The following is a 19,654-nucleotide window of genomic DNA, read 5'->3' as shown; positions in this document are numbered from 1 at the left end:
TTCACTCTGACACCAAACACGCGTCAAAGTAGCAACATTTCTCAATTTACGGATATGACGAGACACGTACGGGCGAGTGACGCACGTACACAATTTCTCGCGAAAACCATTCCAACAGGTCTAAAATATAAACACTTATCCATACTATAGTGAATCAGGGCAAGACAGACACAGTTTGGAAGAAGGATTGAACCATTTAAATATTGAAAGAAAGAAAAAAGTTATATTGTGTACCATTAAATTCTGTTGTTGTTTTTTCTATTGTGATCATTTGATGGTGACAACTGAAGATTTAGAGTCTTGTGGAAGTCAAAATTAAAGAAGAAAGTGCAATATCTTTTGCAAAGTACTGTGCTCCATTTTGTTAAATCTTTATTCGGCAATGCATATTCAAAGCAAATTTCAATACAGGGCAAAAGGAATTTCTCCTATGATAAATGTTGTACATCATACATCAAACATTCATTCGTTCAAAAGAAAAAAAAAAGTATGTTTTGTTTAAACCAGGGCAGTTTTTGTGTACTGAAAATAAGGTACAAAACAGGCTGAGTAACCATGACAAAATAATTCTACCATTAAGGTATATTAGTGCATCTACTTTTTAATGTTAAAATGACACAGAGAGACTGATACTGAAAAAAAAAGATCACAAAATATGTGAAAAAGGATACAACTCTTTAAAAGGTAAAGTATGAAATTACTTTTGCTTCCAGTAAAAACGTGTCGAGTCACTGTAATGATAAATGCCATCAGACAACTGTCGAAGTAACTTTAAACCTCCTCCATGACGGGAACAGGAAACGGGGAAAATACATGTCTTCAAAATATATTTTGACAAGCACAGAAAGATGCCAAATTATTAATGAAAGACTATTTTGATGAACAGTCCTCAGCTACAAATTCTTTTTGATCAGGCTTTCTTGTGGCCTAATTAAAGTAAGGCCCCATTTAACAATCATAGCTTGGAGGTGATAGTATATTCCAAGTCATCGAGTTTCAGTGGAAAAAGGTAAAAATACATAAATGAACTAGTATATTGTTAAACAGCATCTTATTCCCAAAAGGTAAAGAGATGTCTTCATGTTTTTGGAACAATGGCACAAGACCAGCAGTTTCTTTTCAAATCCTTTATGTATTAAATATCTAGCAAGACAATATGGTGCATAAAGCAAGACAGCTGGAGAACAATCCAATAATGATGTTTGTTAAGTAAATGAAAGTTAAATTAAAGAAAAGACAACAGGGATCAGTGGCATGGAAAGCATGCACTTTCTTGTATTGATCAGATGACGAGCCAATCACCACCATGGGTTTGACAATAATACTCTGTGTATATACTGTAGTACAGCAGCAATTCAAGAGAGGAACATGCAATGGTATACTAACAGTACTGCTAAAATGTGAATGTTTTTTTATTCCACTGTTCGGACAGGACAAGTAAATGCAGACGCTGTTACACGTTATTTGGAACTGGACGCTACGTCACACAAAATGAGATTTCAAAATGAATTTCCAAAGCTTCAGTAGGACTCTTAGTGTTCAGTCATGTCCTAAATTCACCATGCTGTATCATGACCAACACAGATACTGTAGATTAAACTGTTTGCATCAGGATATATAAGCATAATACACCGACATAATAAAAACATGAAACATTAGCAGAGCCTGACAGTGTCAGTTCATGTCTTGTAGGTGGAGCTGAGCTACTCGCGGCAGAAAAATGCGGGCACCTGCATGAATAAAATGGCAAGATGGAGTAGTTAAGCAAGTTTCTTCCTCCTTGTGGTGAACATAATCCAAGCAAACAGAAAACTGAAGTAAACCGGACAAATATTGAGGCTAAAATATCAAATAAAGATGGATGGCGTAACACTGATGTCTCTTAGCTTAGCGTGAGACACGGAGAGCCTTGCGGATACAGGAAAGGTGCTTATGAGAGCAGCAGCACAGACTGTGGCTGAAAAACTGGAAGGTTGCGCTGGCCTGGCGCTCTAGTAAAGCAGGATGCGACGTTCGATGGCCTTGCGGCAGATGGGGCACTCGCTCATTCGGTCTCCGCAAAGCTGACAAGTGCCGTGACCGCACATGAAGATCATGTTTTTTAGGCGATCCAGACACACGGGGCACATGGTCTAAGTGGAAGGCAAACATGTTAAATGAGTTATTTATTTATTAAATTTTACAATTGAAATTGAATAATCAAATGCAAAATAAAACCCTGCATAGTCCTCACTGTGTTAATTAAACTCACAGAAAGCTACAAAAGTTATTCAGTGAAGAGCAGTGATTACGTTCTTCTTTTGTTGTTTGATTCACATTAAGAATACAGACAGTAGCAGGTACATTAGGCTGCGGTCACTTTAAGACCTAACACAGGTTTACGCTCACTTAAGATATAGACTGTGGGAACGTGAAAACTTGTCAAGGCGTATTTTTTACAAATCTGTGCGTATTAGAGCGTGAACTATGCCATTAAGTGTCTGTTAATTGGCATGTCTAATTAATGTAATGGTCATATATTTAAAAAAACTGAATGATACAGGATTGCGATTAAATGTTAGCATTTTAAACCGATTATTGACCGACAAACAATTCACGATTCAAAAGTAGAGTTGTCAAAAGTACTGACTTTGGTACCAAGTCAGTACTGTAATTTAAAAAAATGTGGCGATACCAGTGTTTCCCTCTAGCATTTTGAGCGCTGTTGAACGGATTCTTAAACACCTTTGATTGGCCATTGTGTTGACGTGCTCAACATATATGTCTCTGATTGGCCATTGTGTTGACGTGCTCAACATATATGTCTGGCCGTTGCGCTTTACACAGATACACACGGGAGCGTTTGAAAGATGCGTCTATCAGCGGATGCGCTGCTTTTAAACGCTCCCATGTGTATCTGTGTAAGCGCTCTGTGAAAAGCGTCAAAGATGTCATTGTAGCCAATCACAGACATATATGTTGAGTGTGTCAATGGAACGGCCAATCACAGACATGTATGTTGAGCACGTCAACACAATGGCCAATCAGAGACATATATGTTGAGCGCGTCAACACAATGTCCAATCAGAGACATATATGTTGAGCGTTTCAACACATTGGCCAATCACAGACATGCATGTTGAGCACATCAACACAATGGCCAATCAGAGATAATCCATCCTACTGCGCTCAAAATGCTAGAGGGAAATGCTGGTATCGTCACATTTTTTAAATTTCAGAACCGACTTGTTACGGAAGTCAGTACTTTGTGACAACTAAAGATCGGCAGGGTTTGTTGTTGATGCATCAAGGAAACGAGTGAACTGCTTCAAACTGCGACGCTCACCTGCTCTTTGATATCCTGCAGTTGCTGCTGTAACTTCTGTACATCTGCATTGACATTAGTGTTGTCTTTGTCCCTCTGCATGGCTGGGATATTTCCACTGGCTGAAAAGCAAAGCAGAGGCCATTGAGAAACGTTCCAGCGGGTCAACAGACAATCATGCAGTTGGTGAAAGTGGACCCCTGGGCCTCAGCATTTGCAGACCGCAGAGTCTTCTAACTTGGCAAATTTTACAGAGGAATAGCTTGATTCTAAAAGTTTTGTGCCTGTTCTGATACTTTACATGGCGTATATGTGGCACTGTGGTGTGAAATCAACCCATAGCACTGAATCGCAGCAGGCCACAGGCAGGCTTATGGTCCCACTTGACGGCTACTTTAATTCGTAAAGTGTGGGCCAGTGAGAATGACGTATGCTGGGGGTGGAGATAGGGACTTTGAGCCCAAAGGAGCAGGAAGAAGTTGAGGCAGGAAGAACTTGGGGTGATTAATAGAATACTTACACCAACTTAGTGCCAGATTGTTGGGCTGGAGAAGATCCTGCGACCCCCCTGCCAATGAGTTAGAGCTCCCTGCTGAGAAGCAACCAGCCACAGTGTTACGTATTGCACGTACCCCTGCTGTTGGCTCAGGGGCCAATTCAGCCTGGCCTGTGGTGTACGCTAGTTATAAATATTCATTAGAGGGAGCAAAGGGAAGAGCAAGTTAACGTAAGTATTTGACACATGGGAGGCCTAGTTCATCAAGCTATCCAATTATGGCTGCAGGACTATCCTCCACAGCCTAACTGCAGAAGTGACGAAAATCACTATCATAAAAGAAAGCTTTTAAGTAGGGATGCACTGATATCAAAATTCTGCCCGATAGTCGATAATTACTTCCAAGTTAAAAGGATACTCCAACCAAAAAATGAAAATTATCTTATTTACTAATGCCATCCCAGATGTATATGACTTTCATTCCACTGATGGATACAAAGAGATTTAGGAAAATAATCCATCTCTGTGAGTTCTTATAATGCAAGTGGATGGGACAGTCAAAGTTAATGCTTTAAAAACACTAATATCGAACATTACCCTAGTGGATGAATCAATGCTTTATAAAACAAAAGATAGGTTTTTTTTGAAAATTCTGATATTTTAAACTTTTAACAATCACTTCTGGCCAAGCTCGCACGAGAAGTGATGCAGAAGCGAAGAGGACAGTTGGTCAGAAGCGATGGTTCATAGTTTAAAAAGTTTAAAATATTAATATTAGTATTTTTCTCACGCCCACCTATCGTTTTGCTTCAGAAGACATTGATTCACCCACTGGGCTCCTATGGGTTACCATTGTTTTTGTTATGTTACATGTACTTACTGTATTATTAATAGTAAGTTATGCATAGTTACAATGTAACAAACCTTTGCCTTTAGAAAAGTACATGTAGTTAATGAATATTACTGAATAATAAATGTATAATTACACTAACAAGGACAAATTAAAATAAAGTGCAACCAAAATGTATTGCAAAACAAATTTGCTGCTATTGTGGTGGGATACGTATAAGGTGAGGGACAGTTTTGGTGGTATGGATAGAATTAAGGGTGGGTTAACATTGTATTTATATATAATCACATAAATGAATTACAGATGTGACTACATGCAGGTATTTTTCAAATATAAGTACAATGTAAAAACATGTATTTACACAACAAGAACATTGGATAAAAAATATATATTTAAATGTCAGTACATGTTATTAACAAATGTTAGTAGTTAGGGACACTTAATATAAAGTAGGACCAATCATTGTGTTCCAAAGAAGTAAGTCACACACATCTGGGATTGCAAGAGTGAGAGAGAAATGTTCTCAAGATCCAATAATCAATAAATGGAAACTCTACACCAGTTCCCAAGTCTCTCTTATCTGACACACTCAGTTCAGTTCATGGAGCTCTCACCTAAAGAGCTGATGATCTGAATCAGGTAAATACTCATTTAGAGATTTGCTGAAGATTAAGTTATCTTTAAGCAAGATTTATATGATGGCAAAGGTAATCTAAATGTAAAAATATTGTACGATATATACAATATTGAAATTTAAACATTTCTATTAATAGTAATATGGTATCGTGCATCCCTAATTTTATGGTTTTCACTCAGTGGAAAAACATTTATAGCAAAGGTTTTAGAGACCATGGGCGTTGAGAGGCCTGAAAGGGAGATTTTTATGATGGATTAGTGTGAAAGAAGACAGACTGGTTAATTTTGAGCCTGACAAGTTGGAAAAAATTAGATGGATATTCGCTAAATGGGAAATTAATGGTGGCATAGCGAGAAACATTTCTTGGCTTCAGGGGTCGGCAAACAACACTGGATCATTTCACAGTCCCCCCACTCTTACTTTCCAAAAATGATGTAGAATCTGTCTAACAGCATGATTAGTGGATGTTTTAAAGTTCCCTACGGTGGACATTAAAGTTGTAGGCATGTAATTGGCCACAGCCTTCATATGCCCGTTTATCGCGTCCACTTTTAGAGCGAGGAGCCTGTTGTATGTGGGGATTGAAGTGCTTTAGTCTTCAAAGTGACTGAAGCAGGAGAGAATCCCATCTATGGTGGCATTTCTCTCTCATTGCTTCGTCTACATGGGGGCGGACTGTGTTAGGTCTATATGAGATGCTGCTTCGGTCTTGTGTGTGTGGAAAAGTGGCGCCTTACAACAAACAGAGCTCAGGCACTAAAGACAGACCAAGATAAGAGCTAAAGGCTACATTCCTCTGCTGACTGGACTGTGTGCGAGTGTGTGTGTGTGTGTGTTTTTGTGGATCAGCATGTCTGAGGGTCAGCAGAGATGTCAGCGTGGATGAATGTGTTGGACATCTAAGCGAGGCTAAAAAGAAACAGATCCTCCTCTCTATAAATAAACACTGTTACAAAAAAGTGAACTTACACCAGTATCCCTTTGAACTCAAACTAAACCAACATAAAAAACATGGGCAGTGTCATGATCACATACAAAGGAATAATGTGGTAACAAATAGTAGTGAATCACAACTTAAAAAAAGAAGAAGATGGGACTAAAATAAATCTCGCATAGCCCCTTTGGCGTGTCCAATTATAGAAATATTCCATGCTTTCTGTGGAAAATGAATGCATTTTCAGTCGTCTGCTTGGAGTGGCTTCCTAAAAATCCTTAGAAATTGCAGTGCATGTTACGAAGACATTCCAGAACAGTTACGAAGCTCATTCCAGGGTGTTGATATTATGCATTAAGATGAGGGGCTACACGTCTGATTGGAGTCATGAAAACACATTTGGGAAATAACAGATTAGTCATAACAATGGAGAGAGAAATGAGTGTGGGCAATAGAAACAGAGAAGCATCAACTAAAGCCAACGTAAATATCAAACATGAGAGACATGAGAACGTAGGGAGAGAGATAGAGAGAGAGAGAGAGGAAAGAGAAATAAAAAAACGGGAACGTGTGGAAGTTCACTCACTAAGGTCCTCATCATCAGTGGCATCCTCCATACCTTTCCCTCCACAGCACGAAACGAAGGGAGTGCGGCGCTCCACCACGGCCCGACACTGTACACACTTTTTCATCAGGCTGGCGCAGTCTGCGGGAACACACACAAATGCGCAAACACACACAAAGTGGGTTAGCTTCTTAATTCTATAAAGCCTACTGGATCATTGAAGTCAGTCAGTCAATTTTGTTTTGTTCAATGCTGGCTACATTGAATCATTTCATTATAACAAAAGTGTAAACACAATACAAATAAGATATTTATTTATTGTACTATAACAGTTTTTTTTTTTTTTTTTACAATCGCTAGGACACATTTCTCGACACTTTTTCACAGTGAACACAACAGCAGTTTATGAGGGCTAAACTGTGGATCATTTATCATTGCTTTAGCATAAAATGCTTCCAATGACTACTTTCAATTCACACGAATGCACTTCTTACACAGACACAAATTCCACCAAACTCTATGCACCTACAGGACGATTTGCACGTTAACATATCCTTTCAAAAAAGTTAAGCTTAAGTTCAAAAAGTTAGGTTGTTGTTTTATGAGTGACGAAGTGTGTTTGTTGGGCGAAAACCTTTGCTAGTGTTCTGGAAGAATGACTTGATTTGAGACATGAATGAAGTGTTTTGATAGATTTAGTGCATTTTAAATGGGAAATGAACTGCTGTGCGAAGTTGAAAATTGTTTAGGAGAACTGTGTGAAGAGTTTCGAAAAAGTGACCCAAGTATTGAGAAATGTGTCCTAGCGATTTTTTTAAAAACGGCAAATACAGCTTTTTTATTATAAAGGGAGTTTTCAGTGACATTGTGCTTTAGAGATGGCCAGCCTGAGTGATTATAAGGGAGGGCTCTTATCTTGCTTTCTGTTTATTGCCCATTCACAATCTGAATACAAAGTTTGGTATTTCATGCCGATTAGGTTTCTGGTTTGACAACCCTATTTAAATGCACGATTGAATCAGAAACTGTCATTGACATTGATAACCAATGGACGAGACACTTTTTTTTTTTTTTTTTGCTCTGGTTAAAAAAATTGTACTGAGAACAAAGAAATTGAACTAGTATTGGTATCGACTACTGAAATGTCGGTACTGTGAAAACCCTCTATTGCATTATATGGAAAAGCACTTTTTATCATAAAACTAAGCATTGAAATATCCTCAAACTAAGACATTTTATTAGGAGATACAGATTGAGAACTATAAGATTATTTATATGAATTTTATGAAAGTAGTCTGCTATATGCTTGTAAAATCATAGCAAGGTGTAATTTTGTCTTACTTTTCGGCAATATAAATATTAGCAAATACACGACATTGCATATTTTGGCTCAGTTTGGGACACTGAATAAAATTGAGCTGTGTTTTTACCTCCTCATGGTCCATATTCTCCTTTATTATAGTATATGAGCCTTAAAAGCTTGATGTATCAAAAATTAAACTCAACAAAAAAAAACACATGAAATGTTTTTTTTTTAAACTGTTCCGTTTCAAAAAATAGATTTCTCACCAACATTTAATTTTCATGTCAGGCTTTACAAGATTAAGCTAGCTTGTTGACATTCAGAAATGAAAGTAAATGCCCAATGAATGGAAGGCTGCAACATTAGGTTAAAGCAGAAAAAGCGGCAATAAAACAAAACTGAAAAGGAAAGTCTAGCTGACAAGTGATGAATGTATTTAGAGAATGAAACTCAGGAGATCAGGTAGGAGAGATGTAAGCTGAGAGCAAACAATTCACTGTAGGTGATGATACACAGGGCAACTTTTTGAACAATGTTTCCATCAACGGGCAACCAGATGAGACACAGGGCCCACGACCGATCTAAATTATCCAGATTGAAAATTATTGCCCATTTTCAATGGGAAAGTGCCCAAGCAACAATCGCTCGGCAAGATTGCCCAGTAACATTGCTCAAAACGTTGCCCTGTGTATCATCACCTTTAGTTTCAACCTAACTTAAAAGCCATATACATACTGAAAAAGCCTGTTTTAGTATTAATTGTTTTTTGGGGGTTTTTTTGCATTGTGATATTCATAAATGCATTTTGACCCCAAGCTGCCATTACTGTAATGCAGGCGTTTTACTTAATATAAATAAATAAATTATTTCAGTTTTTTTTTAAGTAATAAAACTGCATTATAATTATGGTATTTTTGGGTGGAACTGTGGTTAAATGCCATAAAATATTGTCACATTTAAAAAAAATGGTCCTAAAATGCTAATTTTCTTCTGATTATGGAGTGAAAAATGACTCCATATTCACCCATATCTTATGCTCATCCCGTGTGTGGACACCTAGGTGCCTTTATCTGTATCATAGTCATGTTATGTGTGATGTGACGTTCTGACAAGTCAGATGACAGAATCAGCTTTTTTAGCTGGATGAGAGACAAACCACACGGGCTGATGAAAGAAGAGGTGTAGTGTGGGAGGAGAGAGAGAAAGCTGACATACTCTCACAAGCGCACATGTGACCGCAGGGCTGGAAGAGCACGGCTGCCTTTTTATCAGAGCAAACCACACACTCCTCAATCTGTGGGTGAAGAAAAAAAAAAACATCTTTACTATGACACATAGGAACACATGTATGGACAAAAAAAATTAGCGAGGAAGGTTTCAATACCTTGGTTCTAGACTGAACCTGTTCTTTGCAAATGAGACACTTCTTGACACGAGGCGAGCATAGAGAGCATGTGGCGATATGACCGCAGGGGCCAAAAAGTGTGTCCCTTTTCATATCCGAGCACACCATGCATTCCTCGAGAGTCTCATTATTACTGTTTAGAGACGGGCTGCGGGAGCCAACCTGCCCACTGAGGGCAAGACAGTAAGTGGGAGAGAAAACAAAATATTGATTGAGATATACAAGTGCAGATGGAGAAAAGCCGTTATACATAGCAGGGAAACACATCATGGAGCCAAATTCAACTAAGCTTCAATAGATCCCCTACTGGTTGGGAACAGACTTCATACCTGGTCTTCTCTTTGTGGCATTTAGCTAGAGCCTTGCAGAGGCTAGGGTCAGGGCACAGGTCCAGAGGAGACTGGCCCTTCTTGTTTCGGATGGTGAGGTCAGCTCCGTTGGCCGCCAAAAAACAAGCGATAGAAGCTGCGCTCTTCTTCTCAGCCCCCTGAGTGCCCAGTCCCATGATCAACTGTGAAGATGCAACCGCAGTGTCAAATACTATAGATTAATACAGGTTATCTGTTAAAGAAACTCACAATTACTCATGCTGAAGTTTGAATGATTACACTATGCTTTTAAAATGAGAACAGTGCAGAGACACCGTTTTCCTTTCAACACTTACCTAAATCATTTAAAGGAATAGTATACTCAAAAATGAAAATTGTAAGCTAAACCATACTTACTTGACGTGCAAGAACAACCTCAGACAAGATTGCTGAACATGAGGAATTGGTCCTCGTGTGTCAAGCAGACATGTTTAAGCGTTCAAGCTCATCAGCGATTGTGTCGTTTCAGAAGGGCTTGATTAAACTGTTCAATACAAACGGTGACATTTACTAAGTCTTTATTAAGTTTTGGTTGAGTGGACTTTAAATAGAGCGACAGAAATCCTTCAGGTTTTAGACAATGAGTAATTGAAGACAATTTTCATTTTTGGGTAAGCTAACCCTTTAAAGCAAACAAAGTTAGGTATTTGTCCTAATACCAGAGAAGAACACATCAGCAGACATTTAGTGCATTAAATAGGAGTTTTTAATGAAATGAAATGTTATGTTGAGGGTGGTTGCTAGGGTGTAGCAACTGCAAGTTGTTCTGGGCGTTTTTTTTTTTTTTTCTTTAGAGATGTTGCTATACAAAAGTTTTTTCTTACTGGCCAAGTCAAGTGCCAAACACCCAAGTTTCTAGATATGGCTTGGGTTCCTTCTTCAATGCAAGATTTTGTCAATTTAATCATTCACCAGGTGAAAAAAAAATCATTTAACTGACATCACTGTTAAGCAAAATAAGCAAAACTCTCAGTGATGCTCGTCTTAAACAGCAATACAAGATCAGTAATTGACTTTTGCTTAAAGAAACACAAGAGCCCCACTCATGTCCATGGTGTAATGTTGGTTTAACAGATCCAACTGAAGTGATGAAAAACTATGGACCATATTGAGATGAAAGTGGGCAGACTTCTGCATGCTGATGGCTTCAGTGGAGTCTTTTAAATGGATGGCTCGACTCTCCATCTGCTGCATGCGGTAAGTGTGATGGTTTGATAGGGAGAGAGATTTGTCACACTGTTTGTGTTAATAAATGGCAGACTGCTGGCCTGGAAGCAGCCTCCTGTCACACAACGCTTGATTTACGACAGCCGTGGGGGTGGCGATGATGTGAACTGGCAGGGCTGGGGTCACGCGTAAGAAGAACTACAAAGGCTGTAACAGATAGGGTGCACGGGACCGGCATCGTCAGTCTGTCTGGTGTCAGACGTTATGGTTAGACTTTCTGACAGTTGATCCAGTGTGTATTGATAGCATAATGTGTTAATGAAACGCTGCGGGATGGGAGGTCACCGATAAGTGCTGTGGGATGCCTAAGAAACAATGGCACTGATGGGAGAATAAAAACCTAACAGCAGCAGCACTAGAGAGAAAACATTCAAAAAACATGCAGATCAGTTGTGATGTGATCTATCAGCTGTACCAAATAACCCTTTATTTTGTCTACCAAAATAGACAGCCTAAAACTAAACTCTCTTACTTTTCTTTTTTAAAACACAAAAAGGGATTGAATCATCAGAGCTGGACATTTCAAGCTTTAAAAAGCAGCATAAAAGCATATTAAGGGCCCTATTATAACGATCTAAGCGCATGGTCTAAAGCGCACGGCGCAAGCGCACTTAGGGCGTGTCCGAATCCACTTTTGATATATTTAGAACGGGAAAAATGGTCTGTGCCGCCGGCGCATGGTCTAAAAGGTTTGTCCCTATTCTCTTAATGAATAATGGGTGTGTTTTGGGCGTAACGTGCAAGCGGAAAGACCGAACGCTTCTCAAGCGAGGAAATGGATCTGATTGTGCGCGAGGTTAAAGCGCGTAAGCAGAACATCTACGGGACAAAATTTATGTGCGTTTAGGCCTATAGGCACATTTTACTAATGCACCTTTTAAAATAACAAAAAATATTGACTTTAGACCAGGTTTCAGTTGGTCAATGGCGCAGTCCATTTCAGTTGCCTCAAAATAGCAACGCACCAACAATGCGCCTGAACAAGCCTCGTTTACAGACCAGAACATGGGCGCAAATGCATTTGCCATTTAAACAACGTGGCGCAGGATGTGAAAATGAAAACTGCGTCGGGCTGAAACTAGCAAAAAACACTTGCGTCACACCTGGCGCTGCATTGCGACGGATGTATGAAAGGGCCATAATTGTTCACTATATTGCTAGTCGTCTTAAGTCATACAATAGCTTTGTGTGACGAATAGACCGAAATTTAAGCAATTATTCACTGAAACCATCAAATTTGTGAACTAACTGTTCTTTTAAAACATTTTCAATTAATTGGTACAAATTTGTGAATTAACTGTTCTTTTGAAACCTTTTCAGGTAATTGGCAAGTAACAGATGAACAACCCCATTTAAGGGCAGTGCATCAAAACCTGCAGACAGTAAACCATTAAATATAACTATCAGCAGGAACGCTGTAATGAGTTGTTAACTGACAGCGTGACATCACGTCAAGACATGGTTGGTTTCGCTCACTGATGTTCTGTATGAAGTGCTTACTCTCTATACTGTCACATTTAGGACCATTTACCTGAGACCGCAGTATTCATTGCGTTTTAAATCGGCCCTGATGGAGCTCATGGGCTTGGTAATTTGATTGCCATCGTTGTGCAAATGCATTACGGAGAGTGCTGTCTCCTAAAGCTGTCTTCTTTCTGCTTCCTCTCCACCCACTCAATTTCACACAAATACATGCAATCCCACAGAAGGGGAAGGGATAATCAGGGGAGAATGTCTCACCTGAAGGATTGTGCGGCGTACAGGACGTCGGACTGCAGTGGAACTGTGGCTCATTGGGCCAGTAACTCATGTGACAGCAGGGAAATGGTTCTTACAGCAGAGTGCGATCTATTATTGTTAACACAGGGAAACGCCTGAGTATCTACACTGCCTCAGTGTTTAGTACTGATCTTAGGGCTCTTTTTAGAGACCTGAGTCTTGATGAAGGTGTTCAGTTAGTTTGGATGGTATGAAAGTAGCTTTCCACATTTGGAAATTGTGGTGCAAGGTGATTTTGGATATGGTAGCTATTGGTCACACTTGCATCTCCTAGTAAATTGTGTTTGATGGTTCATGGTGCGGGATGCTTGACTATTAAACATATGTGAAGGCCCCTGTGTAAGTTTGCACAGACACCACATTGGTAAAGCACACATTTGTGTTATATAAGCCTCAAAGACGCACACTGCATTAAGACAAAATGTACCTGTAGGGCCCTATTATTTTAGCGATGTGGAAAATGTGTACAGATTTGCAGAATCCAATCATAAAACTGGAATTTACAGTATATGACAGAATGTCATGGAATTGGCCAATTTTTGATGAAAAATTAAAAGTAGGGCTGTATACTTATTCTAATCGTGATATGGACTAATGGTTATGAATATTAAAGTGTAAAAAAAAACCCTGCTGTTTAAATACGAAGTCTGTATGTTCTACACATCATAGGGCCCTAAACATTTTTTTTTTGTGAAACTTAAATTGTTAAAATGTATACCTTTTATTATTTCAATTAATTCAACATGCTTTTTGATGACTAAAATTAAATTTAACCATTAAAAATAGAAAATGCAGAAAAATTTAAATGGAATTTGGAATATTTAATCTTTAGATTAAAAAAGGAATACAATTAATCTTTAATATGTGTATGATTGTTTAATAAACAGCATTAATTATTTCTTGTGGATCAATTCAGAATTGAACTGAAAATGTGTACTACATCACGTCCTGTTAATCGAAAGCTTTTATTGAGAACACCTGTACAGTTTATATAGTTCTCTGTACATACTGTGTTTTTGGAGGGCTCCCATGGTTCCACTTTGCTGACGTCCTGCATGTCCTGAAGTTGTCGCAGCTGAGACAGTGTGTGGTGACGCAGGGCCTCGTGCAGCGGCGTGTCTCCGTCCTTGTCTTGCACGTCTAACTTTGCCTCGGCTCGCACCAAGAGCTGGACACAAACAATGGGACTAAATTTAACCAGTGTTCTCAGTAATGGTAGATTTAATTATACTCATGTTAATCGATGCTGACAAACAAGAGAACAAAGACATCTGAAGCACAGGTGTCAAATTTCATCATGCATGTGTATGACAAAAATAAGGCTTTGAATAGAAAAAGAGTAATGTTTGAGACAAAAAAACATTTTTGTGTGATCATTAAGTGAGTAATATTTCTCAACAGACCATGCCATTACAGACGTTATGAAAAGAGGAGAGTTGCACAGCTCTTATATGACCACACGATGGCGCTTTCGATTCGATTGATTCCCCTTCACCACCCCCGCTTCCCCCGTACCTCTCCTGGCGTAGTCCAGATTGCTCAGGACTAAATGAATTCAATTGAAGGGGATAAATCTGAAGCAGAACTCCCTGCATTTAAATCTTAAGCCGGGGCACTTAGCCACATTGCTTCATCAATGCGTTTGTGTTGACGCCAGATCGCTGGGTGAGGTGTGCAGACATCAAACATTGAAGGGAAATGAAGAGAACAGAACAGAACAGAGGATGACAGAGCCACTTACTCGCACTATCTGGGTGTGCTGACGCTCGACCGCAAGGTGCAATGCCGTCTGCTGGTTAACGTTCTGTACGTCCAAATTAGCACTTCCCTATGGAGAGAGAAAGAACAAATCAATCAGTTGACCTCTGAGAAATATAAATGGTTTAAACTTGAACAATTATGATATATGCATTTATATAGATACTATTAGAAAAGATGCCTTACAAAGCAAAACAAAGTGATTGTGTGTATTTGTTCATTTACGTTCCACTTTTTCCCCCCACTGATGTTCAATAACAGTTTCACTTTCTCAACTACTGAAGATAAATCGCTACTCATGAGCATGCCTTCGAGTCCCATAGGTTGTGTTAAGAAATGTGAGCTGATGGTGATTTGTATTCAGATATTCCCTGACTGAACCCCCATTGCAGCATCTCTCTGCATTACTGCAGTGCAGCTCTACTGAGGCTTAAGTCACTGGTGTGAACCTTTTCTTTGTCTCTCTCCCTCTCTTCCGTCATGGCAGGTAGTTGACAAAAGGGCTGCACTGAGCCAGCACAGCAGTCTCATAACACTGCTGGAATGTTGCAATAACGTTGTTACTGTGCCGCGGCATAACGCTGAGCCAGTGTCATGATGTACTGTGGCGGATAAGGAGCTATACCTGTTTGGCCAAATTCACACATGCAGAACAGGAGAATCCTGCATTTTTAAGACGCTGATGCAAGTTTAGGGATAGGTCGACTGGAGACTCTTCAATTCAAGAATTTAATTAGAATTTAAAAGCATTAAATCTTTTGTCATTAATAACTTCAAAATCTACCTCTAGATATAAAGCAATAACAAATAGCAAGGATCCAGCAATCCAATCAATTTCCGATGGACAAAATCAAGTCCAGGCCAATATTTTTTCATGTTCGAGATGCTGATTTACTCAGATATACCTCAAAATAAGGACAAATAGACTATCACAACTTCCGTTTTTAAGGGTCATTATGACAAGAGATGCACTGGTCGACCAGCCATAAATCAGAACCGGACGGTCTTTGCAGCAAACATGATCACCAACTGGTTTATTGTTTTATTTTTATTTACTCCATTTTGGACTTGCACACAAACTGCATTGCAATAATATCCCAAAATGTAATTTGTGTGGAAATATTACTGTAAACAGGACTTTAACAGGCCAGCGACGTGATACGCTGAAGACCGAGGCAAAGTTCTCGATGCACGAAATACTGGAAGAAAAATATAAATATTGAATTGGGAGTGGAGGTTTATATGAATATATCTCTGAAGGAAAAGTTGAAGGCATTTTCTGCATAATTACATAAAGCTTAAGTCAGAGCATACTGTTTTTGCGTTAAAGTCCCCCAGTAGTCAATCATTTTATCACTTAAAACTCATCTTTGATCACCAAAATTACATATTTAAAAAAGAATTCATGAGAAAAGAATTTCCTCATGCCCTAAAATAGCTACAATGCAACCCTACACCCTTGCTTTATTTAATATAGGAGGATCTCCAGCTCAGAGATCCACTCAGCTGGGTCAAATTTAATGAAGTAAACGCTAGGGCTGTGTCGGTGGCAGTTTTTTTTACCACCGTGGTGGTAATGGACCAACTACCGGGGGTGGTGCGTGGTTGGGGGAGTTGTTTTGAAAAAAACAATTTTTAGTGTTTATTTGAGCAAAAAAGTGTTTATTTGAGCAATTCCATCAAAACAACACACTAAAGCCGTAAACCATTGATATAAATATCAGTAAAAAATGGTAACTTAAATAATATAATAAAGTTAAATCTATTTTTAAAAAAACTTTAGTTTTATATTTCCTCACAAAGACGCGTAATATAGCCTACCACTTTGTGCTTTGAGAGGGATGTGGGACACGAGCAGGAATTAGACCATCGTTCTTTTTTCTGATATCTTCATGTTTTTTACTTGTTGTAAAAGGTATGAAGAGTGAATTCTATCTTCCACAAGGGCAAGGCATTTAGGCTATGTTTGATTTTGCGCTGCCAGAGAAAGCGAAACTAAAATCACCCGCGTGTGTTAAACGCGTTTACAAATAAAGTTGACGCGCTTTACCATGTCTAATAAACACAAACTGTGTTAAAAAGAATTTTAAGTGCAAGTAAAAATGTAGGCTATCTGTCCTACAGTGTTTTTCTACTTTACCACAGTAAAGAATATGAATATAATATGTCTAATTAAAAGCGAACCAAGGAAGAAACGTTTATAATCCCCTTGGAAAATGGGTGAGGCGTGATTTGGGAATAGAAACAAGAGATTCCATGCAGGGATGAGTCACGATTTTTGAATATTCGTTTATTTGATTTAATTATAGAATATCAAATAGGCTGTGCGATTATTCTCTAAAATAAAATCTCCATGTTTTCGGTGCTTATGTGGTGGTGGTGCGTTCGTGTAACCAGAGAGTGACGCGGCCAATAACGCACAAAACAGCTGTCCCAAAGAACAGGCAAAAGTAATGATTATGAATGTGTCAAATATAGCAAGGAGACATTTTAATTGTTTATTAATAAACTAGTGCTTTCTGTGTCAGTGTCGGCTGCAAAGATTAAGTTGAAGGTGCTGACTCGTCATCTTTGCAGTGAACGCGCCTATAGAGAGAAATGCACATTTCATACGGATTAGCCATAAGCAGAGAGTAGGCTAGTCGGTTTCTTTTCGTTTTTAATTGTTTTGTTTAAAAGTAGACAATTCAAGCTTTCTATATGGACCAACTAATGGAATATAGTTAAATTGGCTGATAAACGGTCGACCAGATCACAAACCAGAATTCAAAGCTGACAAAGCTTAAATTTATGGGCTCACGCACAACTCTCTCATTCGTCATGAATCCAAATGTTTCCATGGATGCGATTTAACATTAAATTGCTAACCTATTATTTCTTTTGTAAACAAAACTTTGTGCTTAACTCGTCTAATAATACTCATGTAAAACAGCATTCACATACAAAAAATGTGTTTTGGCTACTCAGCCACTGTGGTGGTGTGGTTGTCAAGTTTACCGGCACAGCCCTAGTAAACGCTGCACAATGGTATCGTTCTTTAAAACGTCGGACACATAACAGTAATTAATATGATTAGCCTTTTGCTTGACTATGTTATCAAACAGCTAATAATGAGTTGCTAATGTTGCACGAACCATGTTCCAGTTGTCGTTCTAAAACAATGCCTTCTAAAAATCAGCCCACCTTAGAAACGCTTTAAAACAACTCAGAGCTTCAGTAGAGAAAGGCATATACTTCATCATAACACCGTAATATACATCATAAATATAATTCACCCGCTACAGTGGTAAATGTACATGATTTTTCAACATATAGCGGAATAACCTGGCTTCTCTTGAGACTCCCCTGCTTCGCAGTTAATGATAATTGCTAAAGCCCGCCGGCACGTTAACATGATTGGTTACAAGGTAGTTTGTGACGTCAAACACCAGAGATTTCAAACTTGAGACTGTCTTTGGTTTATTTAGTATATTTAGTAATGGTGTAGACTTATGATTTTGTACATGGTTTATCTAAGGATATTAAAAACACCACACAGACATATTATTAACATTAAAAACTTGATTTTCATCACAGGGTGCTCTTTAACCCTTGAAATTATAAATTATACTGCATGTGTGTAGCATCTTTGTTTGGATCATGGTTAAAATGCAGTGGCTGCCTCTAATTTCAAATGTTTACATATATTATTTTGTTTATGACCAGTTTGGCCTGTAGTATAGCAAAACATTTATTTATTTTTTTAAATCGACAACCTGTATCGGAATCGGCCCCAAAAAAACAGCAATATGAATTGGCCATGAAAAATCATTATTGGTGCATACCTAATTATGACTGACCTAGTTCAATGAGGTAACAAGTGAACTTCATCAGCTCTTCTGCACCCCTAATGACATTATCTGCATCAATTATCCACCTGAATCATAATCTGCAGGATACAGTACAGGGGTCTCCAGGATGGGTCCTTTCGTATAGTGCAATGTGTGCATGTTAGAACTGCTGACCTGATGGACTAGAAGCTCTGCCACCTCCACGTGGTTGTTGAGGGCGGCCAGGTGAAGCGCAGTGTAACCATCATCCTTTTTCTCATCCACTATCCATGGCCGTGGCAGTTTGGACAGCAGCACACGCATAGCACTGCAAAACAAAGATGAGAATACAAATTTTAGCATTTGAAAAGATGCAATTAGTGCGATGGCTTCCGTGGATGTGGTTAGACTGAAGCGCACACAATGGCAACTGAAGTCAGGAACATAATCCATAACAATAAAAACTGAAAGCATACCACAAATCAACAGGGAACGACAAACCGTTTTCTACCAGCTTTTCAGATCAGCAGGTAAGAGCACAGCATATATCTATAACGCAGAGGTGAAAACAGAAAACTGATCAAGAACTGATGCAGCAACGACAAAAAGATAGTTGCCTGTCCTGGAGAAACTAGCGCTCAACGTCAAAAAACGAATAAACAAGAAAATTAGTGCAGTGAATCTATGACCACCATAGACTAGCTGAAATAAAGGCAGCATGCGAGAAGAGAGGAAGGGGCAAGTAATGGGTTGCAGTAATAGACTACTAAAGGGTAATGAGGGGTAAGAGTGCAATGATTATTATGAGGAAGAATATAATTTTTTTGTATTTGGTGATACTTAAATATGTAAATAGTAGAAACATACGTACTTAGTTGTTTTCATGATAGATCATTACTGTAACTTCTGAGTGAGTGTTTTTTCAAATTAAAAACATTTGGTCAAGGTAAGCATTTTAAAAGTTGAACATCTTATAAATGCCTAATAAAAAAAAAATACAGTACATCAAGTACATTGATCAAAGTGCCACATAATGTGGTCTGCTTTATCTGTCCAGTACTTGAATAGTTAAATAGCATCCCTAGTAAATGCATTTGAGCATAAAATAAAAGGAAACAAATGAGTAAAACAAATAAAACAGCCACTATAAAGGTCATACCACTCATCCAACCCTATCAAACCTCTGAAAGACTGACAAATCAAGGAAATTGCAAATGAC

General features: G+C 38.6%; 1 protein-coding gene across 6 annotated transcripts in view; it reads right to left on the bottom strand.

Moving 5' to 3' along the window:
- Positions 1-337: 337 nt before the first annotated feature.
- Positions 338-19,654, bottom strand: part of mib1 (MIB E3 ubiquitin protein ligase 1) — a 79,108-nt gene continuing 59,791 nt past the window's right edge. The window contains exons 13-22 of one of the 6 annotated variants that reach the window (XM_077194978.1): positions 18,631-18,763; positions 14,610-14,696; positions 13,878-14,036; positions 9,824-10,005; positions 9,474-9,663; positions 9,305-9,383; positions 6,808-6,927; positions 3,825-3,896; positions 3,326-3,426; positions 338-2,132 (exon numbers count right to left, since the gene is read on the bottom strand). In XM_077194978.1, the coding sequence (XP_077051093.1) occupies positions 1,992-2,132; positions 3,326-3,426; positions 3,825-3,896; positions 6,808-6,927; positions 9,305-9,383; positions 9,474-9,663; positions 9,824-10,005; positions 13,878-14,036; positions 14,610-14,696; positions 18,631-18,763 (1,264 nt within the window). In that variant the 3' untranslated portion in view covers positions 338-1,991. Of the gene's footprint in view, positions 2,133-3,325; positions 3,427-3,824; positions 3,984-6,807; positions 6,928-9,304; positions 9,384-9,473; positions 9,664-9,823; positions 10,006-13,877; positions 14,037-14,609; positions 14,697-18,630; positions 18,764-19,654 lie in introns of all 6 variants that reach the window. The other 5 variants (XM_077194896.1, XM_077195068.1, XM_077195155.1 and 2 more) reach the window with 5 other exon arrangements.

The sequence above is a fragment of the Siphateles boraxobius genome, unplaced genomic scaffold (assembly GCF_051911475.1).
Source record: "Siphateles boraxobius isolate OS27281-9 unplaced genomic scaffold, OSU_SipBor_1 1, whole genome shotgun sequence".
Classification (NCBI taxonomy): Eukaryota; Metazoa; Chordata; class Actinopteri; order Cypriniformes; family Leuciscidae; genus Siphateles; species Siphateles boraxobius.
The sequence above is the reverse complement of the archived record's forward strand: the minus strand, read 5'-3'. Positions and strand labels throughout refer to the sequence as shown.